Source organism: the organism of the source record quoted next, unplaced genomic scaffold (genome assembly GCF_019419815.1).
Source record: "Pyrus x bretschneideri cultivar Hongxiangsu unplaced genomic scaffold, Pyrus_bretschneideri_v1 Contig40, whole genome shotgun sequence".
NCBI lineage: Eukaryota > Viridiplantae > Streptophyta > Magnoliopsida > Rosales > Rosaceae > Pyrus > Pyrus x bretschneideri.
The window spans coordinates 2,430,336-2,443,646 of NW_025999724.1; the positions used below are offsets into that span (position 1 = coordinate 2,430,336).

The 13,311-nt window shown below is 40.1% G+C and overlaps 1 protein-coding gene across 1 annotated transcript; it reads right to left on the bottom strand.

Moving 5' to 3' along the window:
- Positions 1-5,249: 5,249 nt before the first annotated feature.
- On the bottom strand, positions 5,250-6,160 carry LOC103933188 (RING-H2 finger protein ATL67). The gene has a single exon (XM_009342850.3). It carries the CDS (start codon positions 6,086-6,088, stop codon positions 5,486-5,488), a length of 603 nt encoding a protein of 200 aa, XP_009341125.2. The 5' UTR covers positions 6,089-6,160; the 3' UTR covers positions 5,250-5,485.
- Between the last annotated feature and the right edge of the window lie 7,151 nt (positions 6,161-13,311).

The window sequence follows — 13,311 nt, forward strand, 5'->3', positions numbered from 1 at the left end:
GGGTTTAAATGTATGGGGTGTTGGGAACCACGGGTCATTCGCCGCATGTATACTTGATCCATTACCAACTCTCCACCTAAGACCACATAGTAATACTTGACGGCCAAGTAAAATTCCTTTCCAACCCCACGAGGATTTATTCCTCCTAAGAAGTTGCAGGAAAGTATTTATCACGAAGTAATCGACCAAGAACAGAGTTAGGGTTCTGTAATACCCGCCAACTGATCTTTGCTAGCATAGCCAAATTAAAACAAATCAAGTCCCGGAAACCCAAACCTCCACACTTTCTACTCATTGTCATCTTATCCCACGCCACCCAATGACACCCTTTCGTTCTCGATTGCCCTCTCCACCAAAATTGAGAGATAACCCCCTCCATTTCTTTACACATTCCAACCGGTAACTTAAAGCAAGCCATAGCATGATTTGGCATATCCATTGCTACCGATTTGATCAAAACTTCCTTACTCGCTGGAGAAAGGAATTGTTCTGCCCAACCGTCAATACGAGACTCAATACCATGTCTAACAGATTCGAAGGCCGCCTTCTTTGAGTGCCCAAAGTCAACCTGAATCCCCAAATATTTACCTAATCCTTCTCTTGCTTGAATATTCATCACCGTAACGATGCGTTTTTTTTGTTTTTTTAGGGCATCCCTTCCCAAAAAATATAGAACTTTTATCCGAGTTAATAATATGACCCGAGGAGTCTCCATAATCCTGTAAAATGCGCATCACCTGATTGGCCTCATACTCATTAGCTTGACAAAAAACGACGGAATCATCCACAAAGAATAAGTGTGAAATTGGCTCCGCTTCCACCGATACCCGCATCCCATGTATCAAACCATCCAACTCATGAAAGAAAGTGAGTTGGTTTAGGCGATAAGAGCTTGTTAAGGTAAGCTTTAATTTACCTAAAAATAGGCCTAGAATTTTGAGGCTACGAAAGAAAGTGAATTGTGACTGCGAATATGGTAGAAAGTCTACAAAGACGAATTAGGTAAATAGGTTTAAAACCATTTTTTTTGCAATTTTTTAAGACAATTATTTACCCTTGAATTGGATCTAAGAGTTTCAAGCGGTGGAGTATTGTAAATCTTTCTCAAATTTTGAACATATTCAAGAGTTTTTGCCTATTTTTGGAAGTCTCGGAAAATCAGCTACTCATGACTTAAGGAGATTTAAGCTTATTCATGAGGTTATTGCTCGAGAGGGCTCAAGAATTAAACTCTTACTTAACTTAATTATAACTCCTTAAAAAAGCATTAATCCTAACTTGGGTTAATCCCAAAAGACTTAGGTTTCCCATATAAAGCTTTCAACTTTCAAAAGTTTTTATTTTATTTAAACAAAATTCATAAGCAATCCAACACAACTCATATCCTAAATAATGTGACAACATTTTAGTTCTTACATCTAACTTAATCGTGAACTTTATTATTTTACAACTAATATACAACTAGTTGTATAAGTTACTAAAATCTTTTAAAGTTAATAAAATTATAGTGTGGCTAAGAAGTTATGAATTTAACCACTGCAAGTGGCCTAATGGTTCTTGCCTAGTTGGGTGTGCTCCCCAACCTAGCTTCGAACCCCGAAGCTGTCAAAGTGGCCAGGCACTGTGCTGCAATGCACGGTTGGAGCATTTCACATGCGCAGGAGGGATTAGTCCTTGGGCCTAGGAAGCCTTTGGGATACCCTTGACTAAGTCAAAAAAAAAAAAAAAAAAAAAACGAAGTTATGAATTTATTTATTTCTCACATCCAGATTTTGAATATTACATCCCCAACGTTTTCTTATTCATTTTTATTTACACAAAATACATATTTTACGATTAAAAGCTGTCATTTACACTCCAAAATTTTTCACCACCACTCTAAAGTCTAAAGTGACTGTTATTCAACCTTTGTAAATTGTACTTATCATCACTCCAATTAGATAAATTTGTATTATTCTAAACTTTAGAAGAGGGTCATGCAAAACTTTAAAGTTTTGAACTTTGTTGTTGTTTAGAATCTTTTTTTACATATTTGCTGGTTGGCCTGGGCCCTAGCATCTTTCGAATCTTTTATGGTGGACCAGTGGAGGGAGAATATGCAAACGCTGGCTACTTTATTTCGACTCACAGTCACAACAAATGGACACTGATTAATCCAGCTAATCATTTGCAAATGAAAAAGAAATGCAGCTAAGTCATAGGCTGATAGCCAATTATAACAAAGGGCCTCAGGCCCATCAATCACAAAGGTTCCTTCTGCCCCATTTCTCAAAGGCCCTTCCATATTGCTTTGGATTCGTATTTTTGAACATGAGATGCAGTGAGTTAAAGAAGAAGATTTTATTTAGTAGAGCAGTTCACCAGTTGTGTTCGTTGCCATCATTATTAAGTTCATCGAACAAGGGACAACGATAAAAACATGAGATCATTTTGATTTGGACACTCGACCGCGTGCTGATTTCACTTGTTGTGAAAACTACCCTAATCAAATTACTCTATTGAAATTTCTGTTGGGTCAGCTACTTGTACAGGTTCCTGGCAGGTTTAATGCTAGAAAACCTACCTCAGTTTAACATGACATGAGTGGACCCTTATTTGCACCAAGTAAAAATGGACACTCAAAAATTAACTAATGCCTCCACCAATGCAAAGTGTCTTGTGGCTGCCTAAACTCATGCCTTCTGTTGAGAAGCAGAGTTGCCTGTTTTATACCGTTCGTACTTTACAAGCGTACGTGACGTGAGTTAGGTCAGTTGACCAACACAATCTTCACCCTTTTGCACCTACATCGAGTCCCCATTCAATAACTTCGAGTAGTTTATTTAGTAATATCGTATTGTCAATAGAAACAAAAATGAATTTTGCAGAAAATTTTCCTTCTATCACAGCAACCTCATCTAACTGTAATGACAATTATAACATCATATTCCAAAAACTTAAGCTCATATAAAATCAATAGTAATTATCAGACACATAAGATCAATCTGTAAATTACCGGAACGGCCTGCCGGGCTTCTCTAATACAGCGGAGAAGAAAACTTCCCCATCATCATCTTTATCAAGCTTTGGAACAACTACCCATTTGTGCTTCTTATACCTCAGCATCTTCAGGGATTCTAAATAATCACTCAAATCCTCCTTCAAACAAAAGAAGCTGTCGATCCACAAGAACCCGCCAGGACTCAGAACTCTATCCCAATCGTACAGAACAAAGTCCAGCAGCATAAAATCTATCCACCCGTCTAGAAACCTCGTGGTGTATCGAAGAATGGTAGTCGTTGATTTATAGTCAGGTAAAGCGGGACAAGTCCACGAAGCGCTATCATTTCGTTGAAAGGTGCCCCGCGATTGATAATTGCTGAGACTATAGTCACATTGAATTCCCTCATCCTTGCTGCAAAAGTCCCGGTTCCAACGCTGAAAGTCGAGTCCAATCCTGATCTCTCCCGGCTTGGTTCCGAATCTCTGAACTTCTTAAGTTCTGTTTAGATTTTCTGAATACAGTTTTGAGAGTTTTCGTGACATGGTGTCGATCCTGCTTTGGTTCTGATCAGTGTTTACATAACTGCAGAGGGCATAGGTGACGTGAAACGATCCGAGAGAGTTGAATTTGGATAAAGTAGCAATAGAAATGAGAAGAGCAAAAGCACTTAACACAAAGATTGAGCTGCGAACTCCTCCTCTCCATGTTCCTAAGGTCTTCGAAAAGATTTGGTGTACTCGTATCTTTCTGCTATAGAAAAAAGCAGCAGTTTTGAGAAGTGCTTTTCAACAGTTCACATTTGAAAACTTTTTCAAGAAAACAGAATATTTCTTAAACTGTGTTCAACTGGGTTTTGGGATATGAAAATTAAGTCTTTAAAAATGTGCTTTGAGATCAGAGAGTGTAAAGCTCGCATCTGTTTTATTTGATCAAAGAGGTTTTTTGGTGGTCTTCGTGGATAGACATTTTCCTTCAAGTATTCATCCACTTACATAACTAACTTTGATGTACCGATCGTATTTTAGAAACACTGAAAAATTTCTTTATCTTTATGAGCACTTTATATTAGAAAGCAAAAATCATTGAAAATGATGATCTTCGTTTAAAAAAATATGGGGATCATTACTTTCCATCCTTTGGATCCCAACATTTTAAAGGCTCATGTTCCTATTTTTTCCCGCACTGCGTTATCCTCCCTTTTTCTTTCTTTAGATTGAATAAAGAAAAAGAGAACAAAAGAACACGAAGAAAGAAAGGAGCGCAGAAGGAAATATCGGAATGCGAAAATCGCTACCCTACCAGTACCACTCTTTCCTATATACAAAATGGGAGGCAAATTCCAGTCAAAGCAACTAGGGCTTGTTTAATCATTTTGCTTGAGGTTTAAGATAAAATGTGAGGTGAATTAGTCAAGATATGAATGGAAATACAGTTCCATTCCGCAAAAAACTGGTCAGTGTTGTGGTGCAGTGTGATTAAGAGAAGAGACAACTAGAGGATCAGTCGCAACACTTCACAAAAACACGTGCTGTACTGTTACTGCACAATATGCTCACATACATACATTTGACTTTGTTAGACAATGTTCCTTTAACTGTTTACGAGCGTCTAATCAAATCACGGATGCTACTGTAGTAGTATTTCCGTTGCATAAAAATTATTTTATTTCAACTAAAGTCTTGTATTCAATTTCTTCTCCATCATATAATAAAAGAAGGCCTCCATCGAGAAGAATAGAATCATAGAGTCTGTAGAAATTAAATATATTAATCCTACGAGAAGTAGAATTAAAGCACAAGCAAAGGCAACTAGAAAAAGAGTAGTTAGCATGTTTAGGGTTAGATTAGGTGTCAAAGCAGCCGACTTTGTCTTATGCTACTTCGAAAGTACATGATTGTTTGAGTCATGACCACCACATGACCTTTGACTCTCCATCAAATCCCTACAATCCACGAATTAACACTACGCCTTCAAACAAGGAAAAAAGAAAATTACAAATTCAGACAGGGTTGCCAAAGTTGCAGATTCACTATTCTATCAAAATTTAGCATTGGCCAAACAAGAACTCCCCTATTTTTTGTATTACCAAGCAAGAAACGCAAACACAAGCCCTTCGTCGAATGGCGAATGCTTTGCTCATGACAAGTTGGTTTAGTGGAACTCAATCTTTATGTAAATTCAAATATTATGAACAAGACTTGTCCATTGGAAAAGCTGAATGCTTTTAAGTGAAGTAGAATAATTCAGAAACTTTATCATCACTCGATAAAAAAGTTGATTAACATTAAAACAAATCCCTTAAATTTCAGTTTTTTTGTTGCATAATCCACTTTCACCAATTTCAAAACCCCAAAAAAATTTACATTTCCTAATCTCCCGAAACCAAGCAACCACTCGATACACCCCACTGAAAACTAACACAATCGAAAGAAAAAATAAAACCCAAAACTAAATAAAGAAAGTGAAAAAAAAAAAACAGAAATCCAATCAATGGGCAATATGTCACCTCCTCCATCTCCGATCGGCCGGGTACTGAGACAAAGGCACAACCTCCTGCAACGGAGTTGACAGAGGCGTCGGCAGCGGCGAGTTACGGCAAACCGGGCACGATCCTTTGAGCCGGAGCCACGCGTCGAGGCACAACAGGTGGAAGTAGTGCCGGCACTCCGGCATCATCCGGAGCATCTCGGCGTCCTTGTAGTCGCAGAGGCAGATGGAGCACGTGGACGAATCGGGGGTCGACGCCTCCTTGGAAAACGGGAACTTGGGGTAGGAATTGATGACGCTCGGGTGGAGCCCGACGACGGCGTTCTCATCATCATCCTGCTGCTGCTGCTCGTTGTCGTCTTCGGCGACGAAGATGATGCGGGGGAGGATGACGCCTTCGGGGCTCGGATTCGGGTTCTGGCGCTGAGGCGGCTGGTGGTGGTGGTGGTGGCGGTGGCGGGAGACGCGGCAGCAGATGTAGGAGGCGAGGAGAAGGGTGGAGAAGAGGACGAGGAAGCCGAGAGAAATGGCGATGCCGTAGCCGAGGCCGAGGGTAGTTAGATAATTAGTGGGGGAGTGAGGGTTGGAGTTGGAGGAGGGGGTGGGGGTGGACGACATTGGAGGAAGGGAGGGGGAAGGAGGGGTATAGCCATTGGAGGGGGGTGTGATTTTTTTGGGTGGGTTGGGGTGAGATGGTGGGTGGGTGCGGCAGCTGCTGCATTTAATACTCACACCAGAAGACGCATTAAATTGGTGGGAAAATGTGAGTGGTGAGTGGTAGTGACTTACTCCTACCACCCTCCATTTTGGATTGGGTTTTGTTTTGTTTTCGGCTCCTAACCCCCCACGCAATCCCCAATTAGCCCACTAAATAGTAAAAAGTAATTTTAGGCCCACACCCCGCCACATTTCCATATTTACAAAATTCTGAATTCGACGCTGGCACTAGCGTTAATTAATTAGAAATTTAAGATACGTTTGAAAAAAAATTGGAGTTGTTTTATGACGGCTATAAAACACTTTTAATAAAATTAAAAGCAATTATGCATTTTAATTTCTTAAAAAGCATCCGTCAAGTGCCGCAGTCCCATGTTCTTTATTAACAAACATATGAAATTTGTAGTAAAAAATTTCTACATGTTTACAGTAGAAGCAATTATAGTATAAACGCTTATGAACATTATTACTTTCTACAAAAACAGTTCCAAATGAATTCTTAGTAAATGTTAAATTCAACCGATAGTTGGTTAGGTTTATACGGCTTATGAACATAGCTAAAGTTATAATGTAATGATTATTTCAGTAATACATATAGAATTTGTAAATGCATACATGTCCGATTATTAAATAATTTGTGTTCGTATAATATGTTATAATTTGGTCAACGGATCTTCCTTGATGTAACAAAGTTGGATTTGGCATTCCCCAAAGCCAGAAACTTGGAAATAATCAAATGGCAGCGAAGCAACGTTGGAATCGAAACATAACTAAATTAATTGATTAATTTAATTAAAGACGCTTACAGAAGCAAGTCATCACACATTCGTTCTTATATTTTGTGTAATTTGTTTAATTTAATGAGCGAGTTATGACTTTAAGGTAGAGGGAACGTGTGGGGTTGAAATGATTCAATATTTTGAAGAAAGGGTATCAAAATGAAAGAGTAAGCAAAAGGAATGCATGATGCATCATATGTTAAAAGTTTATTGGAACCACACCACCAAACGGTGAGAGTTTTTCAATTTTTTTCATTTTTTTTTTGGTCGTAGAGACTTTTAACGAACAAAGGCCATTCGACAAATTACATCTTACATAGTAACATAGCCCTAGAATGCATGAATAATGGTTAGTAGAGACGTAAGGTATTTCACTTATTAGATGTTCAAAATAGTACATAAAAGAAAAACATAAAAAATGTTTCAACCCAAAAAGAAAATCTTTCATAGAGGCCTAACCAATAGAGGCCCAAAAATGGTTAGTAGAGACGTTCAATTATTAGATGCAAGATTCAATTTGAAGAGATTTTATCCGAGGACACGTTTTTGACATACATTTTAACACTAATATGAACCGTCTATATTTTAGAAAATCATTTGTACACAATTATTGCAAAATATTAGACATATCCCAAATCAATAAGACATTCATTTGTAATAAAAGAAATTGACGAATATGGTTCTAAAAAAAAACACTAAATTTGATCCAACGGTCATATGGTTTCAGATTTAGGTATTTTTGGTAGACATGATATTTGAAGAAATACCTAAAAAATAGACGGTTCAAATCTTGAAATACATTATGGAGTGAAACAAAAAAAATGTGTCAAAAGCGTGTGCCTCCGGCCTAACTCTTTGTCTATATATATGTATATGGGTCAGATAAAACTTCATTAAGAACTGATATAGGACATGCATCTCAAATGTAAGCCTTACGTCAAACCTTATCCAGAAAAAAACACAGAGGAAATCCTTGGAGCAGGAATAAAAGAGCACACATACTAAAAGAAAATCATGGCTTCAAAATTACAAACATTAAAATACAATACGATTCATCAGCTACAGAGGATGCACATCCATCCAACATGGAAGATATCACACACGGGAACTAAATTCTTACAGTAAGTTGGATAAGTGCCGTAAATGCACCACAAGGAAACCACACACCATTCGAATGAACTTGTAATTGTTGGCAATAAGCATTCCTATGAGTCGCGTCTAAAAACGTTGAGCTTCTCATAAACATTTTCCAAGCTCACAAACAACGAGAACCACAAAAACCACAATCTCAAAGCTGAACAACAATCCCAATTTAAGATTCAAGGTTGAGTAGTAGGCCACAAATGCTACAACAGACCCTCAAAATAGCGATAGAGTGGCCTCAATCATGATAGCTCTTATCCACAAAGCGAAAGAGCAACTACAACCAGGAGATAAAAAAAAATTTAGATGATAAGAAAAATAAGAATAGGAAGAGAGGAAAAAAAAAACCAAGGATTGCCACCGACCAGAGGGTTGGGTATAGTGGTTTTTTCTCTCTATTTTTCTGTTTAGCGGCTAGGATTTGAGGAGACCAAGTTAGGTGCTTATTATTATCTACATTAAAGACAGTAAACAAATAGTGCTACTATACATGCCCATTCATCTTTTCTATTTTGACACCCACATTATATTGATTTGTCATCTATATTTTAGTTGTTAGTTGAGCGAGAAAATGGGACAAGTTAGTGAGTATAACAACACTCAAAACAAACTATAGATACCTACCTAGAGAATAAACTTCCTCTAGCATTTTTGTTTTTGAATTGCTTGGCTGGAAATATTAACAGTCATTCTACAATTCATTTTCACAACCCACATGTCTCTTGATAATATTCAACACCTTCACCCTTCCAAGAAATCTAAAATGGCTACTCATGATTATCAACCCTGACTCCACATCCGATCTCACATTGGGGTTGGACGTGAGACTGTTCGTGATGATGTCAACTGTGAAATTCATCCTTATGGTCCGTTGAGCCCTAAAGACTCCCGATGGACTATGAGCCACCCCCACCACCAGGCCGTGATAATACAGAGTGGTAGTGTTGTTGCTATAACTGAATGAGGCCACATTTGGATTTTTCACCGACACATCTGCTGTTAGCGAAATGTTAGAGTCTGGCTTAGGGATTGTGTTGTTGATGATCAACTCCAGCCTTGTAATCGTGACCTTGTTCAACTTGATCTTTGGATTCTTCGCTTGGAACACAGTGAAAGCAAGAATTATGATCACCACGGTTCGGATTAAGACCACGGTTTTTATGTAGCCACATCACTTGATGAACTTTGTTTTTCTAATCTTTTTTTAATTGAAAAGTAGCCTCATTGACGTCCTTTGCTCGGGAGGAGAATGGTGGGGGCTAGTGGTCTGTCTTACCCCCTCTCCATCTTTGCTAAGGGTTGAGGATTATTGAGACAATGTAGGTGTCTTAGCTTGCACTGAATTAATATGCATAACACACTTATCCTAAACCCTAATAGTATTTTTCTTTAAAATAACAAGCAAGTTATCTTTTTTGATAAACATTTTCAGCTATCTATATGGTGATCATGAATGTGTATTTAATTGTCCAAAAAACTACCAAGCCTACATTGTGCGTAGGCCGAGTAACTAATAAGCTAACTACATCATTCGGTTATGTGCAGGGCGTGCCAACTTAACGGCCAAGCTTGGTCGGGGAGTAAAATATGCTGATGTTGCGTTGAGCATATTGCTGACTTCTTAATTTTGCGAATGCGGCCAAGGAAGGAACATGTCTTGGCCTTCGGGTTCTAGAGCCTGAAGACAAGGCTGCTAGTTCTGCGAAGTTCACAAATCATCAGCATCGGGTTCGATCACAGTAATTATATTCATAAGAGTATAAGCATGCAGAATTGGCAGCAGACTATACAGACACAAATACTCGAATAAGATAAATGTTTTGATGGTAAATGTGGTTCGGCCGTCGGAATGCCGAACTCTAAAATGCACTTGCGAACATCCAATCATAAAATAAAACTTGGCGTTCAATGTGCCGAGCCTAGTAGCTTGTAACAACTCACTTCGCCGAGAAGGCTGATAAGATGACCTTTACCAACAAGGACTTAAAAATCCTTGTCGACTGAGACTTGGATAATAACTAGTTAGCCTCGAAGCAGTGCTATCTATCCAAACTGAAGGTGCTCCTTGATCGGCTAATTCTACGGCTCCAATGTGTGGAGCCAAAAATAATTGAGAGGTGACTTGTGGATTTTTGGATAAAAAGGACAAAATTACCCTCGAGGCACACAAGGATTCCTACGGGCGAGCAGTAGATAATCAACGCTCAATCAAGTCAAAAGTGCCCAAAATAGGTAATAATTCAAAACCTATTTCATCCATCCTCATCAAATCCTCTCCACAAGGTAACTCCCAAATCATTAATCTCTTATTATATTAATTAGCTAATTAGTTAGGAAATTATTCTATTAATTAACTAATTAATTGATTGATTATTCAATTGTTCCTAATTAGTTACAAATTATGAACCTCACCCAAAATACCAACCAAGTGGCCGGTCCTCTTCCTCCTAAAGGGGCCAGCCACACCTCTATATAAACCCTTTCATTCTATCCAAAACTCAATTCCAATTATCTTGCTAAATTCTCTAAATTCTCCAAACACTTTTCCTTCAAAATTCTAACTTTGACATCGGAGGTTCTTTGGCCAAAACCCCCTCATTCATCATGGGCATGTGATGCTCTTGGCCTTGACCTCAGGTGTTGTTTGTTTTACAGGTGCAATTTTGTCCAAGAGCAAGGAGGAAGAAATTTGCATCCACAAATTGGTGCTTTCATTGAGAGTTGTGTCTTACACTTGTAGAAGACTCTTGCATCCAAGGTTTTTTATTTTCTTGTCCATTTGTAGATTTTTTGTACGTTCTTATTTTTAGAATTTTTTATTTGCAAAAATTCTTGGATAAAACATAAAAGAAAAGTACAATGGCTAGAAGTTTAGAAACTTCAACGAACGAAAATTCCAATGTTCAAGAGATGGGACCACGACGATTCACGAGGCTAAACGTGACAATAAGTAGAGTGGCACCACCACCATGAGGCTCCACCATGGCAACCACCACGGTGGTAGCCACCCACGGAGAGGTCCATGACGCTACCACCACGGCCCAAGCCGTGTTATCCAAGCTTGCCGTGCCATTTAAGGCCCACGGCACCAAGGCTATGGCCCAAGCCGTGTCATTCCAAGCCTAAGGCAAATTGGCCCGTGCTGCCCAAATCCAACGTGAGCCCAGGCCTCACACACATGTGCACCACACGCCGAGCAGCCCATTCTCATGGCTAACCCTGCTCTTGTGGCCCAGCTCGCTCCGGCCGAGCAGCCCACTCCCGTGGCCTAGCCTGCTCTCGTCAAGTATCCCACTCCTATGGCCCAGCCTGCTCCCGCCAAGCAGCCCACTCCCGTGGCCTTTTAAACAGCCCAAATCGGTCCAAGATTAGTTCCACCGTCCCGACTTCAAGTTTCTGGGCCTACAATTGAACCAAGGGCATTTTCACATTACTTCTATGCAGATTTGACATTCCCCAATTCGAATCTCGCTCCTGGAGTCTACCACACTTCCACTGCTTAAAGAGATACATGATTTCCAAGCTCTTCCAATCTGAATGACGAACAACACTTGTCCCGACAAGTCATAGAGTAGACGAGCGCCTTCACACAACAGATGGCCTTGGTGAATTAGCTCTTGTTGCGCACCAAAATGCAACGTGCCCCAGATGAGGTGTCTCGAAGTAGGACAAGGGTAGACGAAGAACCTCTCCAGCAGTGTCCCAGCAATCAGCCACTCGACCAGTCATGAACAGAGCGTTCGTGCAGTGTACACTCCCGATTGGGCCCTCGAGATAGTGTATACTCCAGTCTTAGCACGCGGAGGAACGTGCACTCTCAACTAGGCCTATGGAAAAGCATAGATTCACGGTTGAGGTCACACTCCGATAGTCAACATGAGCAACCTTCCAAGTGAGTGTTCATTCGCAGCTAAACCCGCAAGGAGCATCCTCTACCTTACATCGGAGTAGGCAGCACGACAGACAAAGAGAAGCAGTTACTTAATCCTGCTTAAGTTCAATCGGTAGTCTACAAGAAATTCGCTCGTCTGCTAAGAACGTACCACATGCATCGCAGTCGCGACATAAACGAGCCGAATACATGGAAGAGAAGCCTAGACTAGTAGGTCACGACTGAGGGCAGCCGAGAGCTTTGCTACCCCTAACAAAGGCAAATTCAGGAAGAAGTAGAAAGACTTTTAACTAAGCGATTGTGCGATTTCAAAAGGAACGAGGTCACCGACGAGGCACTATGACGGGACATGACTAACATAAGCAAGCCACCCTTCACAGACGAGATCGAGTAGGCAGATCAACCTTCCAAAAAGAACTTCCAATAGACCACTCGCTGTTTGAAAAAATAATCATGAAAAAAGATCAGACTCTGGCAAACTCTTTCGCTCTGACAGGCAAACATGCACTTTAGGACAAGGCTCGCTGATTAAAATGCAAGGACTTGAAAAAGAACCTGACATCACTTCCCTACTATCCAAACTGGTACAGACTTAGCTCTTAATGAACGTCTTGGTACAGACTTAGCTCCTAACGGACGTCTTGGTACAGACTTCGACATTGGGGGCATGACAAGACCTTTACATTGAACAATCATATCAGCAATTGTACTAACCATTCTTGACATGGCAGACACCACATGCTTTGATGTAACAGCCTTATTTTTCTTCCCATTGGAAGAAGTCATGCCAATCACAAGCTTCTCAATAGTAGTAGATCCTCACAGTCAACGGAGGAAGCCTTTAATTTTTTCTCAACCGACATCTCTTGAGCAAGCGGGGAAGATCTTTTCTTTCCACTTTCATTCATAGTAAGCTCTGTGACAGCGATTAGACGAGCCAATGCATCCGCCTTGACCATCTTTACCTTTTATTTCGGGAGCATCCTATCTTTCTCCCAACGAAGAGGACTAAGCAGCCAATACCATTCATGGTACTTAGCAAGGGAGCTCAACCTAGCATTCCAGCAGGCAGGAGGCCTGCATGCCTAGTATTCCAGTAGCCCATAAGGCCCGCAACTTCCTTGTTTTTCTTAATCGCCGACCTGGCCTGTGTCAGGCCCAAAGGACATGAGCTAAAACTAATCGAGATGCAACACATGAATTTTCGGGTAAAAAGAACAAAATTACCCTCAAGGGACATCGGGATTCCTACGCACGAGCAGTGGGCAATCACCCCTCAATTAAGTCAAAAGTGCCCAAAATAGGTAATA